The sequence below is a fragment of the Anser cygnoides genome, chromosome 13 (assembly GCF_040182565.1).
Source record: "Anser cygnoides isolate HZ-2024a breed goose chromosome 13, Taihu_goose_T2T_genome, whole genome shotgun sequence".
Lineage (NCBI taxonomy): Eukaryota > Metazoa > Chordata > Aves > Anseriformes > Anatidae > Anser > Anser cygnoides.
The window spans coordinates 11,267,614-11,294,206 of NC_089885.1; the positions used below are offsets into that span (position 1 = coordinate 11,267,614).

The 26,593-nt window shown below is 49.5% G+C and overlaps 2 protein-coding genes across 7 annotated transcripts in view; both read left to right on the plus strand.

Annotated features, from left to right (window-relative positions):
- Nucleotides 1–11,997, plus strand: part of LOC106037721 (gamma-aminobutyric acid type A receptor subunit alpha3) — an 86,789-nt gene extending 74,792 nt beyond the window's left edge. For all 4 annotated transcript variants that reach the window (XM_013183752.3, XM_013183750.3, XM_048078529.2 and 1 more), the window contains exons 9-10: nucleotides 2,420–2,631; nucleotides 9,092–11,997. In XM_013183752.3, the coding sequence (XP_013039206.1) occupies nucleotides 2,420–2,631; nucleotides 9,092–9,421 (542 nt within the window). In that variant the 3' untranslated portion in view covers nucleotides 9,422–11,997. The remainder of the gene's footprint in view (nucleotides 1–2,419; nucleotides 2,632–9,091) is intronic.
- Nucleotides 11,998–19,562: 7,565 nt separating this feature from the next.
- Nucleotides 19,563–26,593, plus strand: part of LOC106037729 (gamma-aminobutyric acid type A receptor subunit epsilon) — a 46,394-nt gene continuing 39,363 nt past the window's right edge. Inside the window, exons 1-2 of one of the 3 annotated variants that reach the window (XM_013183772.3) lie at nucleotides 19,563–19,711; nucleotides 20,072–20,218. The gene's annotated coding sequence lies outside the window, so the exon portion shown is untranslated. The remainder of the gene's footprint in view (nucleotides 19,712–20,071; nucleotides 20,219–26,593) is intronic. The other 2 variants (XM_067004945.1, XM_048077049.2) reach the window with 2 other exon arrangements.

Consider the following 26,593-nt stretch of genomic DNA (forward strand, 5'->3'; position numbering starts at 1 on the left):
AAGAATCCTGATCTCCAGCACACATAGGCTGCCACGAGTTGAGTCAGCGTGTCGTGCTTGGAGCACAGCTTGGAGGAGAAAATGATCCCATGGGAACAGAAAGACTACAGAACGAGGCAGGCTTCAGGGGTGGCTGAGAAACAAAGGGAGGAAGGACCAGTCATCAGAGCTGGTCTTCTCCGGCCTTGACTGGCATCAGTGAAGCCGCTGGCCATTTCCCATAATAGCTCTCAGTGTCTTTCCAGTGCTCCTATTTCCACTGAATCTCTGTAAAAAATACTTCTGTCCATGTTTCTGCTACAAGCCAAGCCATAAATATTAACAGTAATCAAGGTATTGATCATCTAATTATATGCATTTGGCTGTGTCTGCTTATCTGTATGAGCTTTTGAGTTGAGGAGAGGGTGGGTACATGGGGAGGCATTTAATGCTCTACCTTTGAAGTTGCTAATGTGCCCCTGGTCAGACTCCACGGAACAGGATCCTGAGCTGCGGCAGTTTAACTGCACAGTAAATATTTTGTTATTATTTTCTTCAGCTGGTTTCAGACCCCCTCTCTGAAGCAAAGTGTCAGGCTGGCATTGCACATGTATTAATAACTTTAGCAAATATATGATAACAGAATTGCTCTGTGCTTTCCTGCCAAGACCTTGAGTTCAGGATCTATACCCCCAAACCACCACCCCACCATACCCCACTGCCAGGGGGCAGACAGAGCCTTGGCTCTGCGACGGGGGAAGGCTGGAGGGAAGGATGCAGACCTGCACATCATATAGTGAAGGATGTGAAGCTCTCTACCACCTCAAAGAGTGTTTCTCAAAAGAACTCCTGCACCAGCTCTGGAGCACCTCTGCTCTCCCAATGCCTGGGCTGAGCCCTTCTCCGAGGATATTTGATTCCCTCTCATGTTATCCCAATATTTGCAATTAGACAGGTTTGCTCAAGTAGCAGCACAGATTCTTCAGGAAAAAGCTGATTGAAAAATTAAAAGCTACCTTTGTGAAAAATGTCTTAGCTCCCAAATTGCTTTGCTTTGCTATTAAGAGAATAATGAGAACTTCAATTGTTTATTCTTTTTTTTTCCCTCTCAGAAAGTATTACCAACAATATTACTGAAACTCTTCAATTACCAGGAGTATAGCTTAAGGGAAGTGAAAATTAGTCAATATTTTTATAATGTTTTTAATGCATTTTTAATTGAAAAGCATATTATTGGGGAAAATGGATAGCAAGGGTTGCTTGCTTTAATGAAAAAAAGCTTTAATAGGCATTTTGCTACAGATCATTTTAAAAGATAAATCCTTGTGACACTTTTTCCGGCAGCATGCACCACTGACGGGTGCCTGGCCGTGCAGGCGGGACCTGTGGTCCCACAGTCCATCCATGTAGCCCACAAAGCACTTCCAGAATATTCTGAGACCTGCGTTGTGAGAGTGGCCAGTTTCTGCTCCTCCATGAAATCCTAACTATGTAGCTGTACCTTATTATTGTCATTGTTGTTGTTTTATTTTATCACAGTAGCAACAAGAGGCTTCTCCACACCAGGCTCCATGTGAGGGAGCTAGGCCTAGTGTCAGGGAATTCACAGATGAGGAATTAAACTCCCCGAATTAAATGTAGGTGCCTAACTCTGAGGTAGGACTCTTTCATAGTGAGCAGAAATACAGTCAATGGAGTTTGGGTCAGATTCCTCTTATCCTAATGTGTGTGCCATTGTTTATATGAATTGGAGATACCTGGAACTGGCCCACAGAAGGCCCTGCAGTTGGCCCGACTCGAGCAGGGGTTGAACTAGTTGAGTTCCCTCTCAGCCTAAACTTCTTTGTTATTCTGCAAATTGCACCGTGGACTGGTGTGGCTAGGGGTCCCTTAATTACAGCACATTTTGTTGGCTAGGGGTCCCTTAATTACAGTGGGAACATGGGCCACATAGCTTAGAGGACAGCTCCCAAAAGTATGTGATGGAAATGCCAGCTGTGTGTTTTGTGGGGAAAGTGAAGCACAAAGATGTGAAGTGGTACACCAAGGCCTGGCTTAATGTCAGTGGCAGAGAGAGGAGCAGATTTCAGTTCTTCTTAAGCCTGGCCTGCTCCCTGCCCTCTGGGCAGTGAGGATTTTTTTTCTGATACATCCCTTTTGTGGCCAGATCACTTTTGATATTGGTAAGTCCATATGCAATGGAAGCACCTTGGGCAGGAGCCTGCTGTCTTCAGTACTTGTATCCCTGTCCGTGTGTGTGGTGGACAAAATGCCCCCTTTTCTCAAGGAGCCAGTACATCTGTGGGCTAGGCTAATGTGACCCATGACAAGATTTCTTGCCGGCTTTTCCCCTGAGAGGGCAGGGCACAAAGATGCTGAGGGTGGGTGAGTGCAAGTGTACGGTCTGACAGCACCCTTGCCTCCTGCTGTGTTCCCACAGGTGTCACCACCGTCCTCACCATGACCACACTAAGCATCAGCGCAAGAAACTCGTTGCCTAAAGTGGCGTACGCGACGGCCATGGACTGGTTCATAGCCGTCTGTTACGCCTTTGTGTTTTCTGCGCTGATCGAATTTGCCACCGTCAACTACTTCACCAAGCGCAGCTGGGCTTGGGACGGCAAGAAGGTGCTGGAGGCCCAAGAGATGAAGGTGAGCCCCATGGCCGAGGCCGGGGACGGTGAAGAAACGCTGCACGAGAGAGCTGCGCTGGGACCGGGAGTGGGTAGCATGCAGCCCCACAGCACTCGGGAGGCTGGGTGCTACTTACTGGGGTTCCCAGCTCAGGTCTCGACTGCAGCGGTTCTTGGGGAACGAGGGAGGAGGGCTGGTTGCTGTGCTTAGCTGGAGAAAAACACCCAGATCAGACTGCTCGCTCTTTCCTGTGCCTTTCTGCATGACTGTTTGCTGGTGGAAATGAGAATGCGTGCACGTTTTGGTCTTACTCTGCTGGTGGTCTCCTTTCTCCATCTTCCTCAAACCCGTAAATGCCCCGCTCCATCTCGCCCGCATGCCACCCAAGCCCAAATACACCACGGGATGCCAGCCTCGCCAATGGTGATGGTTCCACTGTGCTGTGTCCCCTGCAGCAGGTACCCCCTCCGTAGGTCTCCCCCAGCACGGGCAAGCATGGTGCAGCGAGGGGCAGGCCCTAAGGCGCGTGCTGTTGCCCACAGCTGCTGGCAGCTGCCGCTTTGTACGCTTGGGCAAAGAGGATGGGTGGGAAGCAAGCAATCGGAAACGGCACCTGGCAGTAAATTAGTGCCTGGCATCACCCACGTTTCTCCTTCTACTCAGGATCAGCCTCTCTGGCAGCATCCTTCCTGACAGCCATCACTAGCCCTGCCCGTGCCCCCTCCCTCCTGACTGATTTAATCTGGGCTGCGCAGAGAAATCGCTTACTGTAGCATGCTGCTCCTTGTTTATATTTATTGAATCAATTTGAAAATCACATTTGTCCTTGTTCTCGGTTCTGGAGCTTCTATATTTTTCTCCTTTGCATTTCAATGTGTTATTTAAAATTGTTGTGGGGCTCTATGCAAATACCTGGCAGAACTACAGTAACTTTTAGGAGGACGACAGCCAGCCATTTCTCTGGTACGGAGGTCACAGCAGAAGAACGGAGGCCTTGTGGAAAACCACAGCCATCACTGGGTGCTGAATGCCTCTGTCTTGTGATTCTTGGACTCTCTCTATCCATTTGCTTTTGCAGCTGTGGTCTGAGCACCAGGCTCATGGCAGAAGGGCTCCAGAGGAGGCCTGTTCATTGTCTTCCACATCCATCGTGAGCCATAGCACTAGCTGGGCCTCTGGAGAGGAGAGGAATCTTTCTCAGGTCATTGGCATGAACAAAAAATCAGAGCAGGTCCTCAAAGCAACCCTATCCCTTTCAGGGATGGGTAAATCAGCACAAAGTCAGGATTCACAAAGCCTTGGGCAGTTATGTGAACTGAGCACAGCCAAAAAAGCAACAAAGACTTAAAAGCTTCAATTTATGATAAAAGAAGCAGTTTCCTCGATTTATTTATTGACCCAGCACTGCAAAACCAACCATGCTGAAGCAATACGGTAAAAACAGGCAGAATGTTTGCACACATGGTAATTGAACAAGAAACCAAAGCAGGACTGGAAATGTTTCAGAGAAAGCATTCCTTGGGAGAGTTTGCTGCAATTGGTGTCAGCCTGAAGAATTGCAATGGACTCCAAATTTGTGGATTCTTTTTCAAGCCAACCCTGTTCCTTATCTGATGCAAACTCAAAAGGCTAACCCACCCTGGTCTCTGCAGCTCAGAAGCTCTCACTCTACCCTGTTCTCTCTATTTCACTTTTATATATGCTGCAAACAATAACATCTGAAATCACGCATCCAAGGATAACTTCCTGAACAGTCATGGACTTTCAGGGGGCTTGTGAATATGATGTGTCACCATATTTGCTTTCGTCTCTATTCCACCGAATATTTTCAAGCAGTGAATTTGCTACGCAGGGGAGGTGCCACATTGGCTCAGTTCCAGCCTTTATTTAGCTGTTCTTGAAACAATTGACAAGCCAGGTGGTTGAAACCACTAAAGAAAGAGGAGGCCAGAGAATAACTATTGGCATTTTAAAGTGTTGATACCAGGAGTAAAACTGCCAGTGACAAGCCCAGGCTGAGCCTTGGTCTCTGGAGAGCGTTCACCCCAGCCAAAAAGAATGTTCTTTATTGATGTGATGGCAAGGATCCTCATTCCAGGTTTGATTGTTTCCTTACATGAACACAAAAAAAAAAAAAAAAAGAAATCAATAAGTGTCAGCCCTGCCCTCACCTCAAATGCAGGCAGCAGCAATGCTTCCCAGCCTATTTAAAAGAAATCCCTATTTTGCAAAAGCTGCGGGTCGCTGACAGGTACTCCCAGCATGTCCACTCTCTCATGGCAGGTTCTATTCTTCCTTTGTCCCCTTCATTCTACCAATTTAGTTGGAGGATTCTGTGAGGCAAAGCAGTTTTTGGGTAGGACTTAACCATGATGGGTAGATCTTGGTGAAAATGTTATGTCCAAATTTTCTATGTGCTTTTCACATGTCTTTTTACCGAGGAAAAGTCACCAAGGAGCATCCTCCAAACCTCTCTGTTGATACTATCATCTTTGAGTTTTCTTCCTTGTTTTTTGGAGGTGTCTGGCATGCTTGCCATTTGCACCAGGTACCTTCTCTACTGATGGAGTGAAGCCAAGATCTTTGTCCAACCCACCCTTCAGCAATTCTGAAGTTTACCCCTTGATCAAGGTCACCAAGGAATCATTATTCTTTCTCCTTCGTTTCTTTCCACCTATGGCATCTTTGTTTCAGTCCCCTCCTTCCAACAGAGAAGAGCTAGAACCAACCTTCATAGACCACAATTTTCAACCAATTTACAGACTCACAGGGTGGTTCAGACCCTTTTTCTCTGCCTCACTATGGTAAATATGTTTTAATGTGACTTTCCTTTGCTGACCATGCTCTGCAGCCCAGTCTTCTTTGTCCTACTGCGTTCACAATCTCCTGTGGCTCCCCATAGCACTGCAAATGATTTATGCTTCCAAAATCTTCACTAGATTCCATGTGTCATCCTTTGACACCGTTTCACCCTCTTTCTCTCCACACTGTCCACGTGGTGTCTGGTGGTGATCCAACCTCTGAGTTTTTGTCTGGAGATGCAGAGTGTAGAATCATTGATGTCACCTCCACATGAGCAGAATGAAGAAGGGATGGGAGGGGTGAGTGATGCACCTCGAATACTGGGTTCGGCTTGGGCCTCTCACTACAAGAAAGATACTGAGCTGCCAGAGAGGAGGTGCAGAGAGCTAAGTCTCTGACAGACCATCAGCAGAACCAGTAGTTCCCCTAATTTCAGATGTTCAGCCTTTAGCACCTCAACAGAGAGTCTGGGAGACAAGAATATTTAACGAAATGCTATTGTACTCCACCGTGTGTGTTTGTGGTCATATTTATCTTCAGACCAGATTTTATAGTATTTCCCTCGGGAGAGCAGCTCAGGAAGATAACTTCGTGCAGCAGCTTCAGTCTCCCTGGGCCTAAACTGGGACATAAAAACGAGAATAGCTTTTCAACATAAACATTTTAACTAGGCCAGTCTTTCCAGTGTAAATATGGGGTCTCCTCTTGTTTTTCCACTCTTTCCATCTGATTCAGTACAACATGAAACTCCTCATAGATAAGTGTGCAGGGTTATTAAAGCTGAGGGCTACTTTGCTGCTGACAACAATAAACAAGTTTTGCTTTATTTGATTGTCAAAATCTTGCCTAAAACATTTATTTATAAAGCGTAGTCTAGTATCTTCAGGCTGAACCATTTTTTCTGACGTCTCAGGAGCCTGTTTTCTTGCACGTGTGTGCTCTGATGGGAAGCATGTGCTCTGGATGTTTAGCAAAGACTGCCCAGGCTCCCAGCACTGACCAGGGCAACTGTGGACAGCTAAAAAATGTCTCTGGTTGTAGGCTCCCAAGCTTCAGCACCACCTGAACAGTCTGATCTGAGGTCCAGAGAAGCCCGAGCAAAATCTTGGGGGCCTCTGAATCACATTAATAGGAGCAGTTGTTTGCTGCCAACACCCACAGCATTCATGTTAGCCTGAATTTCCTCAATTTCAGCCTTCTGTTTTCAAATGCCGTTGGCTAGACAAGACAGATCCACTTTGCAAGCTCTGGGGCAGAAAAGCTAGCCAGGTTGAAAATGTCATGTCACTAATAGTCATCTTATTCACGTAACATGGCTGATTAATACTCAAATAATCACAGTGAACTTCAAATTACATTCTGCAAACAACAATGTTTTTCATTTCATTATCTACTATTAATTATTTTATTACCTCCTGTAGCTATGTTAATAACTAATCATACTAAAGCACATTTGAATGTTTTAGAAGGTGAAACATCTTTAGTCCTTTATTTGCTTCTTATCAGCTCTTTAGCAGGAAATGTTCACCTGTGCAGGGGGTACAAGCTAACGTGGCTCTAATGATTGCAGAAATCAGTCACACAGTTAATCATTAAAGATCATAACAACCTCTCCCACATTATCCATAGAGGACTATGAATATGGTCTGATCAGTGGTTTAGTCAGATCCGGACTTTTCTAGACATTTAGACCTCCTTCTAAGAGGAGGTTAATTTCTGTAATTGCTACGAGGCTGCAGTCAGAGCTCTGATGTTACTGGAGAGGGGTTGAAAGGTTGTGCAGAAGTCTGGGTTTTTTAGCATCCCACTGAAAATTGCTGTGGAAAATGCATTTCCTAAGGTAACCAGAAATATTCCTGGTGATTGTGGACGCATTTACAACACAAGAACAGCCTGAAATGTAAAGCCCTTGGAGTACCTCTGCAGGTCGGATGGTCAATCCAGCCTTTCTGGTTCTCAGGCTAGGATGCAGAGATGAACACATCCTGCTGGCTGTGCACTCTCCCTTTCTCCCAGCCCTTACTTTGCACGTGGTGTCTGCATGCCTACGTACATAGAAGCCAGTGCCAAACACCACTGGGAAATGACTGAATGAACCTTGTTTTGTGTTTCAGTTGCTTTTGAATGGAAAATGAGATAAGAAGTCACACCTTGTTCTGAGTTTAGATTTTAGATTCCCACTGTGAGTGATTGCTGTGTCTAGCTCTGACTCCTGGTGTAATTACAGCGGACACCACATGGACACACACAGGTGCTGGGATATGTCGGGTGTCTGATAGCTGCACAGGAAGAGATTTAATTCAACAGGCGTCTCCCGGTAGACCTAGATTGCTTCATACAATATGGCCTGTGGTGCAGCTGGTCTCAAGTCCCTGACAACAACAGGAAGATCCCCGGGGTGGGGGAAACATCCATCATGACTCTCTAGCTCTGTCTTCCCATCCACTCATCTTCATTAACATCGGAACTGTCCGTCTTAAGCGTCCTCCTTCATCCTTTAGTGCACCATGTCAAACGCAAGTCTGTCTTTTCCCTTTCCTGTGCAAGCTCTCCACCCTTCAGCAAGGACAGCACTGCTCTCCCTGGAGCCCTGGGGGAGGGCTGCACTTTTCTCCCTTGATTTGCAGCAACCCTTAGATATGAAGGCAAGATGAAAGGCTCCCCTCTGCCCTTATAGCATCTGGAGTCCTGAAAACCAGAGCTACTGCAAATCCTTTCTGTCTGTTCTGTATCTTGCCTGGGTAGGTGATGAGAGGAACTAAAATATCCCAGAGGCATTGTGGACGTCGTGACGTTAAATTCTGAGGTATTCCATGTGAGATATTCAGGGCACTGAGGCAGTGTAAGATATGGCCTTTTAGTATCATGGTTCAAAAGCATTGCAGTGCTGTCACCCACATTCTTAAGGCCACTGGTTTTCTGGCTAAAAAATAAAAAATAAAAAAACTGTCTATGATGTCTCCTCCTCTCACCTGATCCAGGAAACAGACCGGCTAAGCAGAAAATCAAGTTCTTCCCCTAAGATGACCACACTGGGTCTCATGCTTTTCTAAAGAATGCATTCCTGCTTCGTCTCTCTGTGGCTGAACCTTACGTACAACACAAAACAGAACCCAGCTGAGGGAGAAGTCAAGGAGTCCGTGTGGAGTTTGAGCTTGCATTCACTTGTACTGGCCTAGCAATATACAGCACAGACTTGGCAGCACTCGGCCAGTCAAGGAGTCAACCATCTTGGGCAGCTACTGCTCAAGTGCAGCTGCACGCACCGTTTTGTACCCCTGCTCTCATCTAAGGAGCTGCAAGGAGGCTGTGAGGCTGTGTGGCTTCAGTTATTTGACTTGCAGCCAGACCTAACAACTAGCTGCCAGTCCAGGACCTCTTTGTGCTCCGTGCTCCATGCCAAGCTTACACGGAGCAGCCGGTGTAATTGAAGGAGACCCTAGACCAGCACATCCCGCTGCTCCAGCTGCCCTCATGTGGCAGATGTCATGGGTTCTGGCCATCTTCTCACCACATCTTCCTTCCCTTCCACAGTGCTGCCTTCTCGGCCTCTTGCTCCTCGCTCCCTTTTCCATCTTCTCATCCAGACAGGCAGGTAAACTCAGAGGACAAAATATTCTCTGTGCAGTTCTACAGTCACTTCATCTCTATTGTGTTTTTCTTCCACCTTCCCTAGAAAAAAGAACCGGTGGCACTAGCGAAGAAAACCAACAACACCTACAACATAGTTGGCACCACATATGCCCTCAACATCGCCAAGGACCCCGGCCTGCCCACCATCTCCAAGAGTGCTGCTGCCACCGCGACGGCCACCAACATGCCCCCCAAGATGCCCCGCATAGAGGAGAAGCTCCCAGAGAGTAAGAAGACGTACAACAGCGTCAGCAAGGTAGACAAGATGTCCCGCATCGTCTTTCCAGTCCTCTTTGCCATTTTCAACTTAGTCTACTGGGCTACCTATGTAAACCGGGAGTCAGCTATCAAAGGAATGATCCCCAAACAATAAAACCGGTCCAATAAACCTTCCATCAGTGAGCAACACCCAGGCAGGAATTCTCCAGGGCTTTCTTCTCTCCTGTTTTGTTTAATTATTATTGTTCATTTGATATTATTATTACTATTAGATCATTCTTTTATAATGTAAACAAAACTGTGATTTTAATTTAATCCCGTATACGTTTAGTTTTGTCTTATTTTGGTTTGTTTTTTCTTTGATGATGAAAGGAAAAAAAAAAGGATCATAACAAGTTGTGCCTCTAACATCGTGAATCTGATGTCCCTACCCACCCAAGTCACCCTGTGCTTCCATCTCTCCTCCTCCACGGTCTGCATGCCACTGCCATCTCGCGCTCCTCTCCGCTGGTGGCTGCCTCCCTCCTCCTCTTCTGCGATGGACTGCCCTAGCGTGGTGGACACTCCTGGTGGCATGGGCTCAAGGACGTGGAGGCCTCCAGAGTCAGTCACTGGGCTGGTCTTCAGTGCCTGGCGCTTTGTGCTAGGCTGTGCTCCCCTAGGGGCAGGGGAGCTGCTCTGTAGAGGGAGCGGTGCTGCGTGGGCCAGTGCCAGGGGCTGGTAGAACCATGGCAGGTGTGGAACAGGGTGACAGCATCTTGTAGGTATCTACTGGGCTTCCTCCTCTCTGTCTTCACCAGCTGCTTCAACCAAGCCCAGCTGCTGGTTTCCTCCATGCTTCTCCCCAGATGAGAACAGGTGAGAAAGGTCTTGTCTGTCTGACATCCTGCACTCTTGGGGCAATTCATGTTAGAGGACGGGATATTTTCTACTAGAGAAATCATTTTTCTCAGGGTCAGTGAGTGACTGAGTTCAGGACTGGAGCTTTCTAATGCCTACGAGGAGATAGTAGCTGTGAGGCCACGTGCCTTCAGCATCAGGAAGCCATAGAGCTCAGACAGATAGTTTATCACTTTCTCTTGGCCCCATCCACTTCTCCTTCTTGACTTCTCTGCTCCCCATTCATCTTCCTTTGGCTACTGTGCAGCCCCCAGTAACAAATATCTCACTGCTTGGTGGATTTAGGCAGAGAAGCCCCTGCCTCCCAGGGGAGCCACACTGCCAGGGAGGAGCACACCCCCGGGACATCCAGCTCACGGTGTGTTCCTGCTCTTGTGCACCTGAGCAGCAGTGCTGGTTCAGGCCCCTTCCTGCTCTGGCACACCAGGAACCACTCTGACACCTGTGGGGGTGCCTGGGGCTCTAGTCGGTCCCCAAGAACCCCCCTGTCCCTCATGAATGCAGCTGAGCGTCCTCACCACCAGGGGAAAACAGCAGAAGGGGCTCTTTGAAACGGGGTGGTGGTGGTGGTGACACTGCTGTCCCAGGGAGATGTGTGACCAGACGCCATCTCACAAACCCACTGAGATGAGACACAGCTCTAATACCTGCAAACCCTTCCAAGAAAGCCCCCCAGTGCCTTGGAGAGAGGCTTTTTCTCTCTTCATGGCCCTTCAGTCAGGGTCCCAAACCAGCAGCTGCCCCCTTCCCAGCAGCAGCACAAGTTGGTGGCATCCAAGCCCTGTCCCTCCTACCCTGCCCTGGTGCCTGGACCCCTGCACACACTGTCCTGCTATGAGGAGCACTCCATCTGTGAGTGCTCATCCCCATCCCACGGGTGGCACTGATCCTGCCAGCAGCCCTGCTCCCAGGATGGGATGCGCCACCTCTTTCCTTGGTCACTGGCTGCCCCCTCCACCTGCCCCCCCGCACATTTTGGGTGCACGCAGCCAGCTCGGGGCCCCAGCACCCCCAGCGTGATGTCTTCAGCATTGCTTTGAGCCTCTGCACCGAGCTCAGCACCCCCTGCCAGCACCGGAGCGGGGCTGAGCACGAGGCGCAGGACTCGCCCCACCTGGAATATCCATGGGGACGGCAGGATGGAGCGGGGCAGGGCAGGATGCTTCATCCTGCAGTGTGCGTGGCGTTGGTGCAAGTCCTGCCCGTCCCTCACCTCTCTTGCTGGCTCAGCAGCAGCGCACAAGGAGAGGAGCTCAGAGACATTCAGCTCAGCCCCCGGCGTGTCCCGTCCACCAGCAGGCAGCGTGGGGCGAGACGTGGCACATCCCCCAAGCAGATGTGAAGGAAACCAGCTCTAGCCGTGCCATCCACACCCCAAACCACCCGTGACATTTCTACAGTGCCTTTCATCCCCAGGGCTCCCCGGCAGGCAGCGAGGAGGGGAAAGCCCCAGCATCAGGTTGGAGGAGCGGAGGGAGGACGCACTGTCCCCAAATCTGCTGGGCAGGGGGGACATCCCCGCTACTTTGGCACTGCCCCAGCACTGCCCTGCACCCCGCGCACCCCCGTGCCCCTTGTGCTCCCCCCATGCCAGCACTGTCCCCTCCAGCAGTGGGTGCTGCCGCCACCCCCCAGCTCCCCGGCTGTAATCGCTGTGCTAACTGGCCGTGAGGCTGTTTGTTTGGGAGACTACTTGGATGTCATTTTCTTAAATAAGCTAGATGAAGTGTATCTCATAAAACATTCATCTCACTATAATACTCAGGCCTAAGTGAATGAAATAGAAACCCTATAAAAAGCAAAACAAACACAATAAAATGGTAACAAAGAGTATATTGTGTTTACTAATGGAATTATGTCAAAGGCAAGATTAAATATGGGATCCAGTGACTTCGCTGACTTGAGTCTCCTCCTCAGCCCCCTCCACTAGCCTGGGCATTCCCCAAAATCCCCTCTGCCCGAGGGCAATCCTACCTGCTGCACTGTCAGGGTGAACCTCCTGTCTGTCTTCTCCACTTCTCCTTCAGTCCTGCTGCCCCCAGACCCCTTGTTCCTCTGCAGGACACAGTCCACCAGGCTGGCTTGCTGGTGGCACCCACCTGCTGGCCCATCTTTGCTCTCCCCAGCTCTGAAAACTTTGCTCTCTGCTGGATAAAAGGCTCCCTCCCTGGATCAGTGTTAGCACGCCTTGAAAGCCAAGTCTATTCCCACCAAAGCCTGGCACTGGCCCTGAGTCTTTTTGCCAGCTGGAAGCAGAAATACCGGCATCCTTTGGTTAAAGACAACAAACCAAACAGGATTTGTAGTTTGGCTTCCAATCAGGGAAGCATTTCGGGAAGATAGTTATAAATAAGTGGTTTAGCATCTCCTGCCAGCAGACATCACAGAGAAGATAATGTTCTTTTTTTAAAATCTGTCAGAGGCTCAAACTGGGACATTTCCCTCCCAGCTAACACGAGGCTGCTGATGGGCCCTTCTTCTATGGGGCCCTTCTTTTATAACTGGGCTGTGTAGGGATGGACATGTACACAGCCATCGACAGTTTACTCCACAGAAAGCCAGTTGTGCACGGAGTGGGCTCTGCATTTCACTGTGAACCTCGATACTCCAACATTTCTTTTCTTTTTGCAAGGCTCAAAGCCCCCTGACTTGATGAGAGTCTCCCAGGAAGGAATTAGAAGGCTTTAAGAGTGACCAAAGCGATCTGTTAGCCTGTACTCCTGCTTTGTAGTCCCAACCTGCGGTTGCATTCCTCCTGACAATGTCAGGTGGAGGTTTTGGCACTGACACCCTGCCCCTGCCCTCCTCTGAGACCAGACGTGGGCCAAATCGGTGTGGTTTTGGGGTGGTCTGAATGCTTGGGAAGGCAGGGGATGGTTCAGCTGCGGTCTTCCAGGCTGTCGGCGGAGGCAGCTCGTGGTGGCTGCAAGCACCAGGTCAGTGCTGCAGGTGTGAGGGACAGGGAGAAGGGGTCACTGGGTGCCACCCATGCTTCTAAAGGGCTGATGGAGCTATCCCCATATGACTTCTCTGAAAACGCTCCTTGAACATCACCAGCCAGGGCTGTGACACCCGGGGCACAGCTGCCCGGTTCTTCTCCACGCACCAAGCTCAATGTGAGCAAAGTCAGCTTCACTGCTCCCTAAGCTGTACAACAAATTGTTGAGGCCAACACAGCTCATCCCCTCCTGATCTCCACCGGCTCGGTGGCACTGGTGGGGACCTGGTTTATTTGCTGTAGGACCACCCTGTGTGAGCAGCCCCGTGCTCGCTGACCCCAGACACAAACCTGGCATGCCAACAAGGGCCCGACCAGCCTGTTTCTGCAAGCAGCCATCCTGCGGACACAAGGTACATTCGTTTCTCATATGCTGCCTTGATTACACGTGTCCACATCTTAGATTCCTCTCAGCTGCCCCCTTGGGGAGAATTATAGGGCTGCATCACAGGTCAGGAAGGTATTTCTCCTGCTGCAGGTCATCTGGTCTGGGAAGACCCTCTGTTACGCTGAGAAGCTCTCTGAGACCTTCTAAAACCCGAAGCTGTTTCCTGTCCCAGAGGCTGCGATAAAAACAGCCTCTCTGCGGTGCTCCTTTGCAACAGCCGGGGGAACAGAGCAATCTAGCGCACGTTAACCCACCCCGCCAAGTATCCACTTGGGCTTTGCAGACCTCCTTGGTGGTGGGGAGGGCTCAGCCAGGGTGAGAGGCACACTCATGCAGTGTGAATGCTCTATTGATGCTGAAGCAGGGGGAAAAACTTTAAACGGTTCACCAAGCCTCTCTGTGTATCAAGCTAAACTACCCCTGAAGGCATTTTTGGCTAGATGCCACGGCGCAGATGAGATTGATAGCTTCAAGATATAAATATTTACTGTTTGACCTTGTAATTGTTCAGTCAGCCAAGGTTTTTACATATATATGTGGGAGTGTGTGTATATTTATGCTCACAAAGTGTATCTAAAAGTCAAGCTTTTTCTCTTTGAAAGAGAAAATGGCAGCTTTAAATTGTTTTACTTCCCTTTCATTCTCTTTGCTAAATCTTCTGCAAAGAGGTTCATCCACCTCTGCTGGTCCTCAGGTGGCTCTGGGAGGTCTGGGGGGCACAGGGAGCAAGGGGAGCGAGGGAGAAAAGTCTCTCTCTTGGGACCTGGGACCAAGGTCACTCCTGGCAGCACTGCCCAGCATCTTTTGGGAAAACTTAGTGCCACGCATCACAAATTCTCCAACACAGCCCTTTTATTCTTGCCCCAGACACTTGGATATTCCCAGCAGCATTGCTTTTCCAACAGCTGAATCCCACGAGCCTTTAGCCCCACACAGGGTGTGTGTGACTGAGCATCGTGAGGGGTTTTGAGGTCCCGACCCTGAGCCTGCTTCAAGAGGGAACACAAAACCTGGCTGGATCCATTTTGGCCATCCCGATGGCCAGAGGAATGCTGCAGGTAGGCGCATCTTCTGCAAAGCAGCTTTTAAGACCCTGTCTGCCTGGAGAGGGAAGCCCAGTCCTCAGTTTGCTGCGTGAGCCAGGATGCTCTTGCTGTCTTCGACGGCTCTTGGCTCTTCTCTCCCCTGCTGCTTGAAGGTCCTGTCAACTTTATAAGTCCATTGGCTCACGTTACGCTGCTGGCAGCTCTCCGTTTCCTCTGAAAAGTCTGTCAGTTCCTCCTGTCTCTTTACAGGGAACTCAGCAAACATAAAGGCAATCATATATTGAACAATTTGGTTTTTGCAACCGCAAAAAAAAGAGCAGAGCTGGGAAACCTGTGTCGCTGTCACATTGCCTTTGTGGGGATGTGTTTGGAGTCAAAGGGCTCCTCGCAAGTACCCCCATGTCAAGGAGAATTTCACTGTCCCCTGGCTCTGGGTCAGTGCCTGTTGCTTCTTTTGCTGGAGCCCTGGCATCCACCGTTGGGGAGAGTTGCATTAGCATCACACTAGGGCAGCCCATCGAAAGAAAGAACACATTGCAACAAATCGCCAGAAAATACGCTCATTTTCACTGCCTCAGGTTGAATCCGTGCCCCTGGTACGTCTTCTGTTTTGTTTGCCATCTTGTGAGACTCTCTTCACTTCACTATGAGAAAGAATCTAGCTGGCAGCAGTTTGATGCATGACAATCCTGTTATTACAGCTGTAAATAATTAACGACTAGAAAAAAATACACTTTTTAATTTTTTGTTGACTTTATTTTCTCTATTGACTAGCTGGTAGCCACTTTCTTAAGGGATTTCTCATGGAAACTGTGACCTTCCTCTTTCTCTCTATTTCTCTCTCAGTGTTTTCCCTTTCTTTCTTTCTTTCCCTCTCTCTCTTTCTGAGATTTGTGTTTCAAACGCTTTTTGGTGCACTGTTCAATGCCTGTTTGTATTTTTGAATCGTATTTTTCAACCTTTGCTGGAAAAAAAAAATCGCCCATTCTAATTGGCAGGATTTTGAGTCCTGCAATTTTTTTCAGCTTTTAGCTTTTTCAGTGAGTTAAAGCAACAGAAAAATGTTTCAAAAATTACAGTGAAGTTCTGAAGAGAGATTAGAAAACATCAGAAACCAGAACAACATGAACGACATCGACAAGCTGAGTGGACGAGGAGGACTCTTCTGACCACCTCCTAACCTCCTGGCCTAACACACCAGGCGGGACTAGACCTTTTCACTGAACTAAATCACTCCGCTTTTCCACTCTACCCACTCTCTTGAACTCTGATCAAAACAAATAAAAAATCATATTTTAAAAAAGCGCTGCACTATTGTTTTTTTTCCAGGGTCTGTTTCTCAAAGGCAAGTGATGGGAAGCCTGGGGAGCAAGTTCTCTGGGCGTTGGGCTACCTGCACAGCTGGAGAGTTTGTCCCAGTGGTGAGCAGGAAAGCTCCCTGGGAAAAAATAAGTATTTCAGGGGAAAATGTTCCCTGACTTCCATCATCTCATGTTTAAAATGCTTTCCTTTCCAATGGCAGGGGAGTGGAGGGCACAAGATATGGTTGAGGCCGGTTGGCTGGGGAGCTGGGGGTCTGACCCAAAGCTGGGAGGATGGTGTGAGAGCTGGGGGTGTGCTTGTTCCCCCCAGTGCTGCCTGTGGTTAGACTTTGTTTTTTTAGTAAAACTCTCCGGCATTTCTCCGCGTACAACATGAACGAAGCTTTCTGCCGTTCTAGGGGTGACCAGAAAAGGCCTTGCCCAAGACACTGGCTTATACCACCCACCACTTACACTTCTTCAGCTAAATCATGCCTTACGGAGACCCTGGTGGGAAGAAGGACACGGGAGGCCCTCAGCCCAAATGTCCGTGGCCATGTGGTAGAGGGAACACATGCCAAGGACAGGTTGGGGGCAGCTCGACCCACACTGCTGCGCTGCTCAGCTGTTACAACGACCTCCAGCATCACTTTGGTCACCCACACAGCTTCCAGGCGTGACTTAGGATTTACCCTGGTCCAGACACCTTTGCAGCAGGGAGTTTTGGTTGTGGCAACCCTGCTTCTAGAGATTTAATAGCACCTAGCCGACCGTGCCATGGCACTCAGCCAGCAGCCGTGTGTGTCCAGGGGACCGTGCTGTCTGCTAGCAAGGAAATTTAAGGTGTAGGGACTTCATTTGGACCTCCCACCCCAATTACCAGTGGGAAATAGCAGGAAAAGGAAATAATTCCAGTGCCATAGCCAGTTGTTTTTCACTCCTGAAGGAGTGAAATTCCTTCCCCTCTTCCCTGGGTTCCCTGAGCACCATCTGGAAGCTGCACCAGGGACTTGCCGGCGGGACAATCCCTCCAAACATATTGCAACCTTGAGCAGGAAAGTTGCACGCTTGAATTTGCTGCTTTCAGCTGAATCCTCCCTCTCGCTCAGAGAGTCGGAAGACAGAGGAGGCTTGGGAGCAGCGGGCTCGCAGCTGCCGTGGCAGATGGATGGTTATCACGGGTCTTGGCAGTACAGGCTGCATACTTATGTCTTCCCGAGGAAGGAGCATATCTTGTGACCTCGTCGAGAGCATGTGAGGAAGAATCCCACAATGTTTTCAATGACAAAAGCTGGAACCCGAAGCCTTCACCCCTTTCCCCGAGTCCTCCCTCCACCAGAACTGCACAGGGTTGGACCCAGCCTGAAAAGATCTTCCTGACTCAGGAGACAAAAATAAACAGCGATGTAAAAAGCTTCCCTGCATTATCACTTCTCTATTTGAACCTGGAACAAGGGCCCTGAAGAGGAACAGAGTGTAATTGCAGTGTCCACAGAAAAGAAATACTAATGAAAACAGGCAGAGCCAGGAGAATTCGCGAAGAAGAGGCATAGCAGAGCAAGTATTTATTACCCTGGCACTTAACACTCCGGCTGACAGGTGTCTTAGGGAAGCAATAGCCAGCTTTTATTATTAGGTGCTTATACCACAGCAGCGCTCAGAGGGGGAACTGTTGATGTATGGCTCCTGCAGTGAAGGACATTTGGGAGCAGATAAATGTGTCCCCTGTGCCCGGACGGCCACACGGCCCAGAGCCCCACTCAGCCGGGTGAAGGAAAATGTCCCCTGGGATGCAGTGCTCTTCCTCTGCCCTTCAAGGGTCCTCAGCCCCTGTGGCTATTCCAGAAACCTCTTCTACAAACCACCTCCTCCTGGGCTGGGGCAAGAGCCCCAAAGCCAGCCAGGAGTTAGCATTCGTGCATTTGGGTGGTGGGATCGGAAACCCCAACACCAAATCGGGGTTCCCCCTGTGGAAGGAGCTCTCAACTCTGCTTCCCTCTCCCCATGATGTGAGTAGGTCTGACACTGCAGGATTCCCACTCATGGGGCTCCTCCATCGCTGTGCTGCTGCCTGTGAGTGAACGGCACTTTTTTCCTGCAAAGCCCGGTTCCTCCTGACCGAGCTCATCCATCAGCAGCTTGTCGGCAGGAACATGATTTGAGACTTTGCGGTCGCCCCACTCCACGGAGAACGTTTGCGCTTGATGGATTTGTGGCTTGCTGGGATTCACTCTCCCTTAAGCTTTCACACGTTGGCAGGCCACGGGGGCCCCGCGGGGGGTCCCGGGCTTTGGCAGCTGAAGCACACGCTCCTGGGAACTGGAGGTGGCAAAAAGTGGCTGTGGTTTCTCTCCTGCCTGCCCCCAGCACCTTCACTTTTCACGTTAGGAGTGCAGGTGCAGCAGCCCAAGAAGCAAGGCGGGCTACTTCCCAGCATGGGCTTGCTCAGCTCCATCTGCGGATGCTCATGTTCCTTTGTCAGGCGGTGTGCCTGGAGCTGTGGGCATGGGTTTCAACCACAGGAAACCTCCTGGCAGAGGGAAAGCCACCCTTTCAGCTCCCAGAGAGAAAACATCTGAAAAACAGCACTGGGTGGTTTCGTTTGGAAGGGGAGAGGCGTTGGAGCTAGCTGAGCATTAGGCATTTTATAAAAGCACTTTGGGATCCCTGATAAATAGCAATCTAGGAATTGACAGCAGTGGTTTCAGCAGAGGCGGTATTGCAGCTGTGATAGTCTAAGGACATAAGCGAGGCAAGGCTGGTAGGAAGCAGCAGTATTTTTTTTATTACCCAGATAGCACAGCCAGGGAAAAGAAGCCAGGCTTTCAAGACCACAAACTCCTCTTCTGATCTGGTGCCATAAACTTCAGGCTTAGGCTTGTGAAGGGCTGGGCTGGGCTGGCTTTGGTAATGAGGCAACTGGGGAGAAAAAGCTCCTTGCTCCATGCAGCCTGGCGAGTTGCTTATAAGGGAAAAGGTATTTCTTAGGCTTTTGTGGGGAATGGGAGAGAACAGGAGGCATAATGGCACTGCTGAGTTTATTCAGAAAAAGAAAGAAAATCATGTGATGTTCATGATTTAAAAATAAATAAATAAAAGAAGGAGATAAAAATACATAGGGTACAGACAGAAACTTCCTCTAAAGTTGATGTGTAATTTTTCCAGCACGCACAGGTTTTACATTTGCACAAGGAGCAGTAAGTCTCTGGTCGGATCCCAGCTCAGCTATACATCAGGCCAGCCCCGTGCTGGAAAGGACTGTAATTCATCAGCCTATCTCCCGGCACTCGAGGGCAGTTGTTTAGGCTCCTCTTACAATTTCTCCTTGCTGTTGTGAATCTTTAAGTATCTGCGCCAGACTGTAATCCCCAGTTCGAGCGTAAAGCTGGCCTTTACCTTCACACTGCCTTATTACATCCAGCTTAAATTACAAGGGGCATTGAGACAGGGTTGATAAGGAGGATTTATTAAGCTTGAATGACCATCTACAGCAATGCAGCGCTCAGTGACTCCCACTCCCACTGCAATTCCAATTCCAATTCCAATTCCTTCTTCTGCCTCTCCCGGAGAACAGCTGCTGCCAGAATACACTCGTTATCAAGTGTGAACCCTCAAGCAACCAGTGTTGGAAGGCTTCACTGAGAAGGAGAGGAGAGGATTGGGTTCAGCTGACTGTGGTTATAAAGGGAGGCATCCCTCCAAGCAGCTGGTTTGGGAGAGCCCTGTCTCAGAGGTGTGGGGTTTGTAAATGGTCCTGGGCAGAGGAAATCCTGGAGGTTTGTCATCTCACGGAGGTGGTGTGGTGGCCTGGGTGAGGAGCAGAGACGTGCAAAGTCTGGGTACTGGGGTAGGAAGCTTGGGTGGATTACGTGGTGGTCACAGGAGCTCAGGGTGGTGAGGAACAGCAAAATGCAAACCAGCTCCTGTGTGCTGGGCACACCAGTGGCCGTCTGCTGGGACGTGCAGGTGGCTGTGCCATGTCCCAGGGTGGAAAGGAAGCCTGTGGCAGGGCAGAGCTGCTCCTCTTCTGCACCCCATCAGGGGTGCTGAGAGGAGGTCGGCCTCCTCCGTAGGGTTTTAAAGAATTAATGAGTAGGATTTGGGTGACATTTCCCTTCCTGTGCTAAGTTTGGAGTGTAATTGTTCTGCTGCTTGTTCGGGCTTTTTGCAGCCCTGCTGTCTGGGGAGCTCGTTTGCGTAATTTTGTTGGGTCCCGGCTAATAATGACGTCACTTAAAAACAATTCATTTTGCTGGACCGAGAGTGGGCTTCGTTGTCATGGCAACCTTTGATTCGGAGACTTGCGGGAAGGAGACAGGTAAGTGCTTGAAATTGCCGTATTTCAGCACGGTTTCAAATGCCTCAGAAGTCTAAGACCGGTTTTCCATAAATGAAATGTATGTGTTGAAATACTTTGTAAACAAAATTCATTTATTGCCCGAGGAAAATGGGGTGGAATTTAGTTGGAGAAAACACTTTTCTAAAAATGAAGGTTTCGTGAAGCATTCTGCCAACTAACAGGAGTTTAATGCAATCAGGATGCTCTGATGCCACCTTGCTCCCCAAAACAGCTTGGTAGAGGAGAAATCCTTTTCCTGTGGGGGGTGACGGTCCCCCCTACGGCTGCCCAGGGAAAGGGATTTACCCTGTGTGCTGTGGGGGACAGCACCTCCGGAGGTCATGGAGAGGGATGGATGCAGGTCTGATGGGAGAAATCTTTAATTGCTTTCAAAAGTAACCCCACGTTTGCTGTGCTTTCTATTATCTGCATCAAAGAAACTCTCTGTTCCCAAAATCTGGATCAATGTGCGTTACCTTAGCCAAAGTACTTTGGAAGGCTCCCTCATAGCCAGATATCTACGTGCTTATTACACAGTATTCTGATCATGAGTGCTTGTGGTTTCTGTGAAAATCAAACCTGGACGATGGTAGCCCCTGTGAATATGGGGTAGCCTGAACTGGGGTTTCAGAGAGACACTTCTGCCAGGGAAGCCCTGGGCTTCTGGTGAGAGACTCCCAGTTTGGAGATGCCATGTGCCATCAGCAAAAGCTGTGTTGTGCTGACTTAATTTCAAAGTGAAAATCACTCTGGCCATTTGGTCAGGGGCTTTGATTCTGCAGCCCCCTAAAAATTGGCTATGGGGGCACCCAAAGGTCTGCAGGTGGAGTTGTTTTTGTGAGGAGAAGCCGGTGCACTGCTACCACCAGGATGTGGGTTGAGCATTTATCTGGACCCCCCTCGGTATAGCTGACACCTGTCTGAAATCCTGCATCTCCTTCTTTGCCTGGAATAAGGTGGTCATTTGGGGGCAACTTTCCTTCAGAGGTGAAAGAATCATTTGGCACCTAAACTCAGGCACAGAAAGTCAGCCTTTAAGGCACAGGGCAAAGGCACAAGGTGCTATTTCAGCTCCGTAATCTGGCATCCCCAGGAAGCAGATGATGCTGTGAGGATTATGTCAGAGCTGGCATCCGCTCCTGCCTGTTCAAGACCCTTCCCCAACCGGACGGATGCTCAGGGCGGCTCCAGAGAACTGCACCGACCACAGCAGGACGAGATCGTGTCCTGCAGCAGTGGTGGGGAGGGAGCTCTGGGGGCACGTAACCCCAGGGAGGGCAGGGAACTGGGTCTGCACTTCTCATGCTTGCAGGGAGCCTCTTGCTAGTGTATATAAAAAGTGCCTGAAATAGAAGCTTTTTCGGAAATAGCAGCAAAAAGGAGCATTTCGGAAGGACTCCAACCCTTTTCCGTGTGATTTGCCCAACCCTTCAGAACAGTTGTTGCTTTTTTTGGTGGTGGAAGCTATTCAGGGAATTTGACCTGGTTTTTTGCATCACTTTGGGTGCCTGGAAATTGCATGTATGTAAAGTAAATAAGTCATTTGCTGAGAAATTATTGCCCAGCTATGTGTGTGGGGAAGACAGGTATTCCAAAACTTAACCTAGCTTTAGTGCAGGTGATTCCCGTGCTCACAATTTATGGGCACAGAAGAGCTGATATACTGGGAGAGCCAAAATGCTTGTCGCAAGAGTATCCGGTTTCTGATAGCAGTCAAACAGCATATGCATGACAGTGAAAGCCTGAGATTATAGGAAGCATCTTGCAGAGCTTCCCTGGGGTTCTTTCTCAGCTTCCAGCAATCTGTGGCTCAGGGATTTGCCAGTAAAAGACGTGTCCTCGTGCTTAATAATTCTCACTGGATTTCCTGCTGCTGTTCTGTCAGTTGGCCCAGTAGCTTTGTAAACTCATAACAGCCATGACCACGTCTTGCAGAAAGGAGTTTCCCTGCTGCTTTGTGGTATGAAGAACTTTCAGTTAGGCTTTGGGTCTGTTTGTTACCTTTTCATTGCATGGCCACTGTTGAGCTTGCATTAGAAAAGAAGGTGAGCCCTGGATCCCTGTCCATCCTTTTCCTGCTTTGCGCAATCACGCACTTGGACTTGGTGCCCTTTATCCCCATGTAAGAGCTCTTTCAGCTGGAAGAGTCATGGCTCTGGGGGCTGAGGGAGCTGCAAAGCCACAGCTGCAGGATGTGACCGGGCAGGGACAAGCTGTGCTGAGCACGGCGCACAAAGGCACAGTGTGCTTCTCTTCGTACCTCTGAGTACAGCTGCTCCTGAGCAGAAGCTGAGAGATGTGGAGCAGCAACATGATGTACATGTGCCCAAAAAGGTGGGGTTAGTGTGGTACCAGTTCTGTACCGTTCAGGTGTGTGCCTGTTGCTCAGTGTCCAACTTAGGGCTTCCTGGAGTGCCTTTGGTGATGTTTGCTCCAAGCAGAGCACTTGGGTGCTCCCATGCCAGGATCCTCTTGTGACCAGTGGGATGTGCAGTGCACCTGAGCACGGGTTCTGTGAATGGCAGCACTTCCAAAAATCAGACTGGATGACTCCAGAGCATACTGAGACCTCTCATGAGCTCAGTCCACAGGCTGTAGGAGCGTGCCCTGTAGCATCTCGGTGCTCTCCACCCCAGAAGGAGCTATAGAGGAGCAGAGCCTGTTCTGCAGAGTGCTGCTTTTCGCAGAAGCCGACTGAGTGTTGTCAGGCTGCAGCTCTCAGTTAGCAGCACTTGAAGTAAATGATATTTACATAAAGGAGGGACCAATGAAAGCTCCATGGGGGCAGCGGTGTGCTCGGAGCTGCCATCTCCAAGCCTCCCTCTGCAGCTCTGCCCTGACCCCAGCTTCCCTGCTGTCCTGGTCGGGGCTGCTAATGGTGCTGTCAGGCCCCTCCGTCCCCATCAACACCCAGCTATTCCCATCCTCCCCTTGCCCTTGCTCTGCTCAGCAGGGGCACTTCCATCTCACACCAAAGGGGTTTTACTGTTTTGCTCCTGGCTGCTGGCTGCCAGTCGTGCCCAACAATAGCAGGGAGTTTTAATGATGTAGATAAATATTTCTTGAGAGCAGAGAATTCGCTTTATTAGTGATCAGGACAGCTTTTCAGGGACAAAACATGGATTTAGAGCTTAATCCCTTGCTCTTGCTGTGTTGCAAGCACTCTCTAAAACCTTTGTGGACACCAAGGCCATTTTGGAGTTTCAAAGTTAAACAATCCCTCTCTCCCCTCCTTGTAATCACCAGGAGGAGGATTGGAGAATCAAAGCCTCAGATGTGAATATATTCAGCTCTTAAGGTGTCTCTCCGCCTTGAACCTGCTTGTATGGCCTGTCTCCAAATCTTTCTAGCTTATTTCCTGCGCTAAGGGCTTGAGCCGGTCAGGGAAGTACAATCTCTGATGCATGGTATGTTGCAAATAAAAGTGACGATGCATTTTAGCATAAATAAATATTAATTTGTTTTTTCACCATTTCATTTATTTGCCATCTGTGATTCTCCTGATTAGAAAATCATAGCGTCATCTAATCAAGGACAGGAAAGGATGCGCTGGGGCTTCACTGGCTGATCCTGCGGCACAGAGATCACCTTGTGGATGGATGAACCCAGTGGCTAGTCTGTGGCTGAACATTGGTTATCCCAAGTACTGGGAAAAGAGTTAAAAATTTGCCTCGATGGATTCCAGTGATGTGGTCCAGCTCCAGAGCAAAGTTAATGGACCCCTTAGAAGTGGGGGTTCAGCTCCGGAAAGCCCTGGCTTTGAATGGCCCTCTCCTGGCCAGCACTAAACTTCTGGAGTTATTCTCCAAACTTAGTAATGAGATGCTTGGGAAGAGAAGGGAAAACACAAAAGGTAACCAATAAAGTAATCTGCAAGGAAAAAAAAGTCAGTGGACAAAAGGCTTTGCTGTGCCAGCAGTGGAACCACTCAGGCGGCCACAATAGCGTGCTCCCTCCCCATTCTTTGCGCCCCAGCTCTGTACGTTTGTGGTTATTATCTCGCCTGGACCAGATGGGCGTTGACAAACAATAGACCAGGTAGCTCTGATTTTCCTTGTGTGCATGGTCAAAGGGAAGGAGCCATCTGCCCTTCGGAGTCTGATTTGTCATTGTCCTCACACTGCTTTACTCCCTCCGCTCCACAGTGTGGAACAAAGACCTGAATTATGGCAGGAGATGAATGGGGGCTTTGGGAAGCCATTAGAACAATTAGGCACCGAAGCACAGCACGGAGGGAGGGCAGAGGGGTTGCCACTTCAAGAGCCTGAGTCTGGTGAGATCTGGGAAGGTTTGGAGCTGCTCCTCCTGAGGGAAAGCAGGAGAGGAATGCAGAGGAAGGTCTGGAGCGGTGGCAGCAGCTGCAATCAGCTGTCCTGTGACCAGACGGATGGATCAGGGAGCCCGAGGGCAGCCTGACTGAGCTGGGTGCTGCTGTGAGATTTTTTTTTGGCTCTGCACCTCCATCCTGGGTGACCTGAGCCATGGTGGGAAGCATGGCTTGGGGGGTGGGGAGCAGAAACAAGGAGGTAATTTGCTGCTAGAAAGAAAGCAGCGATGGTGAAAAGCTAGAAAAGGGAATAAACCCCATTATAGCTCTGCCATTAATTTAATGTTTATCCAATGTGATGGGAGATGGAATGGCTTACACGTTTCCCTTCTGCATTATCCCCAGGATGTAGCCTTCATCCATTAGTCCCGGATTGGAGAGGAAATTTTATTCCCCCCAAACCGGATTTTGTGGCAATGGAAAATGAGCTCATGACTCTCTTGCTGGCAGAGTGGTGTGAAACAATGGTGATATAAAAAAAAAAGTCATCTCTTTAGAAAATAAAGGCCTGGTCTCGCTTGGCAGGTGTTATTTATTTTTCCTAGCAGAGGGAGCAAGGAGTTGCAGCTGGAATCTCCGGTTGGCTTCCCAAGATACTGCTGTGACATTTTAATGATCTAATTCCCCTCAAAGGTGGCATTTTCACTCGTTCTCCTGACCCATCGCTGTACATTTGGTGTGAGACAAACTGCGCCGCTATCAGCCCTGACATGTCAGGCCCAGAGAAAAAAAACTAAGGCTGCGATACTAATGCAGTGGATGGACTCTTCACCCTGCTAATCCCTCCGAGGATGTCTTCTCACCGTGCTCTGCGGCCACGGGCTCTTCAGGAGCATGTCGGTGCGATGCTGCTCGTCCTTGCAGCTTCCACTGGTGGAGGCTGTGCCTCGGTGCATCCGAGTGGTGTTTCCTGGCCCATTTACACCCTGCTCCTGCAGAGCTAGAGGTGATGTTTGTGCTGATGAGACCCTTTTCTCACTCTGTAGCGTGGCTCTGCTCCATCAGATGAGCTGCACCAGGCTGAAGCTCTGTCAGAGATGGGCATGATTTGCGTGCAAGCCCTTCCTGTATGTCCCAGCCCCTCTGCCCAGCTGAGGATGGGGCTTGCAGAATGTCCTACAGCCAGGCTCCACTTTCCACTCTCCTGAGATAAACTAGTTCACACGGGTGTAAAGTGCGTGCAATGAATAACACAACTCCAGCAAAATAGTTCATGTAAAGCACCAACGTGGGAGAAATTTCATAAGAGGTTTCATACCTCAGAAAGTCCTTTTGTCAAAAATAGAAGCATTTTCTCTAAGGAAAAAAAAAAACAACACAAGTTTCTTGCACAGTCTTCCTGTTTTGCTGGTGCTCTTCTGACTGCTGTAGGGACCCTTTTTGGGAGTGAGAGCCACTGTCACCACTCTTTTCTGGGAGCAAACAGGAGCGCAGCAGAGCTCCAGGATGGGGTTGTGGTGTTCCCGCTCCGGAGGCATGGGGTGGCTGTGGGGACCGGGAGAATCCAGGCGGAGAATCCAGGCCATGGAAATCAATGCAAATGACTCTGCTTGCTGAGTTTCAAGCCCATTTGCTCTGTAGGAAGCACGGCTGTCAGCAGGGACAGGCAGCGAGAGGGGTGGGATCTCACAGCTTGCGAGATGAGATGGGGAAGGCAGCAGATGCGGGTTTTTCTGGCTTTGGAGAGGGCGGCAGCTCCAAGCGGGCAGGCTGGGTGCAGAGGGACACGAGCAGGGATGTGGCGGGTCCCGCTGTGAACAGCAGCCAGCCGTGTGGGCAGGGGGACCAGTGCCTGCAGACGGGCTCTGTGCCCCGATAACTGCCCTGGCTGGTTCCCTTGTGCTGGGAAAAACTCTGCTTGTGTTGCAAATGATCATTTCTAGGTGTTGTAAAGAAGAAATCCCTTCTGGGAGGGGCTCTGTTTTCATTTGGAGATGCATGTGACAGGGTGTGTGCCTCAGCCCTCCCTGTTGTTATAGGTTGATTATTGTTAGCAATTAATGACCACTGCTCTCAGAAAGGCTTTT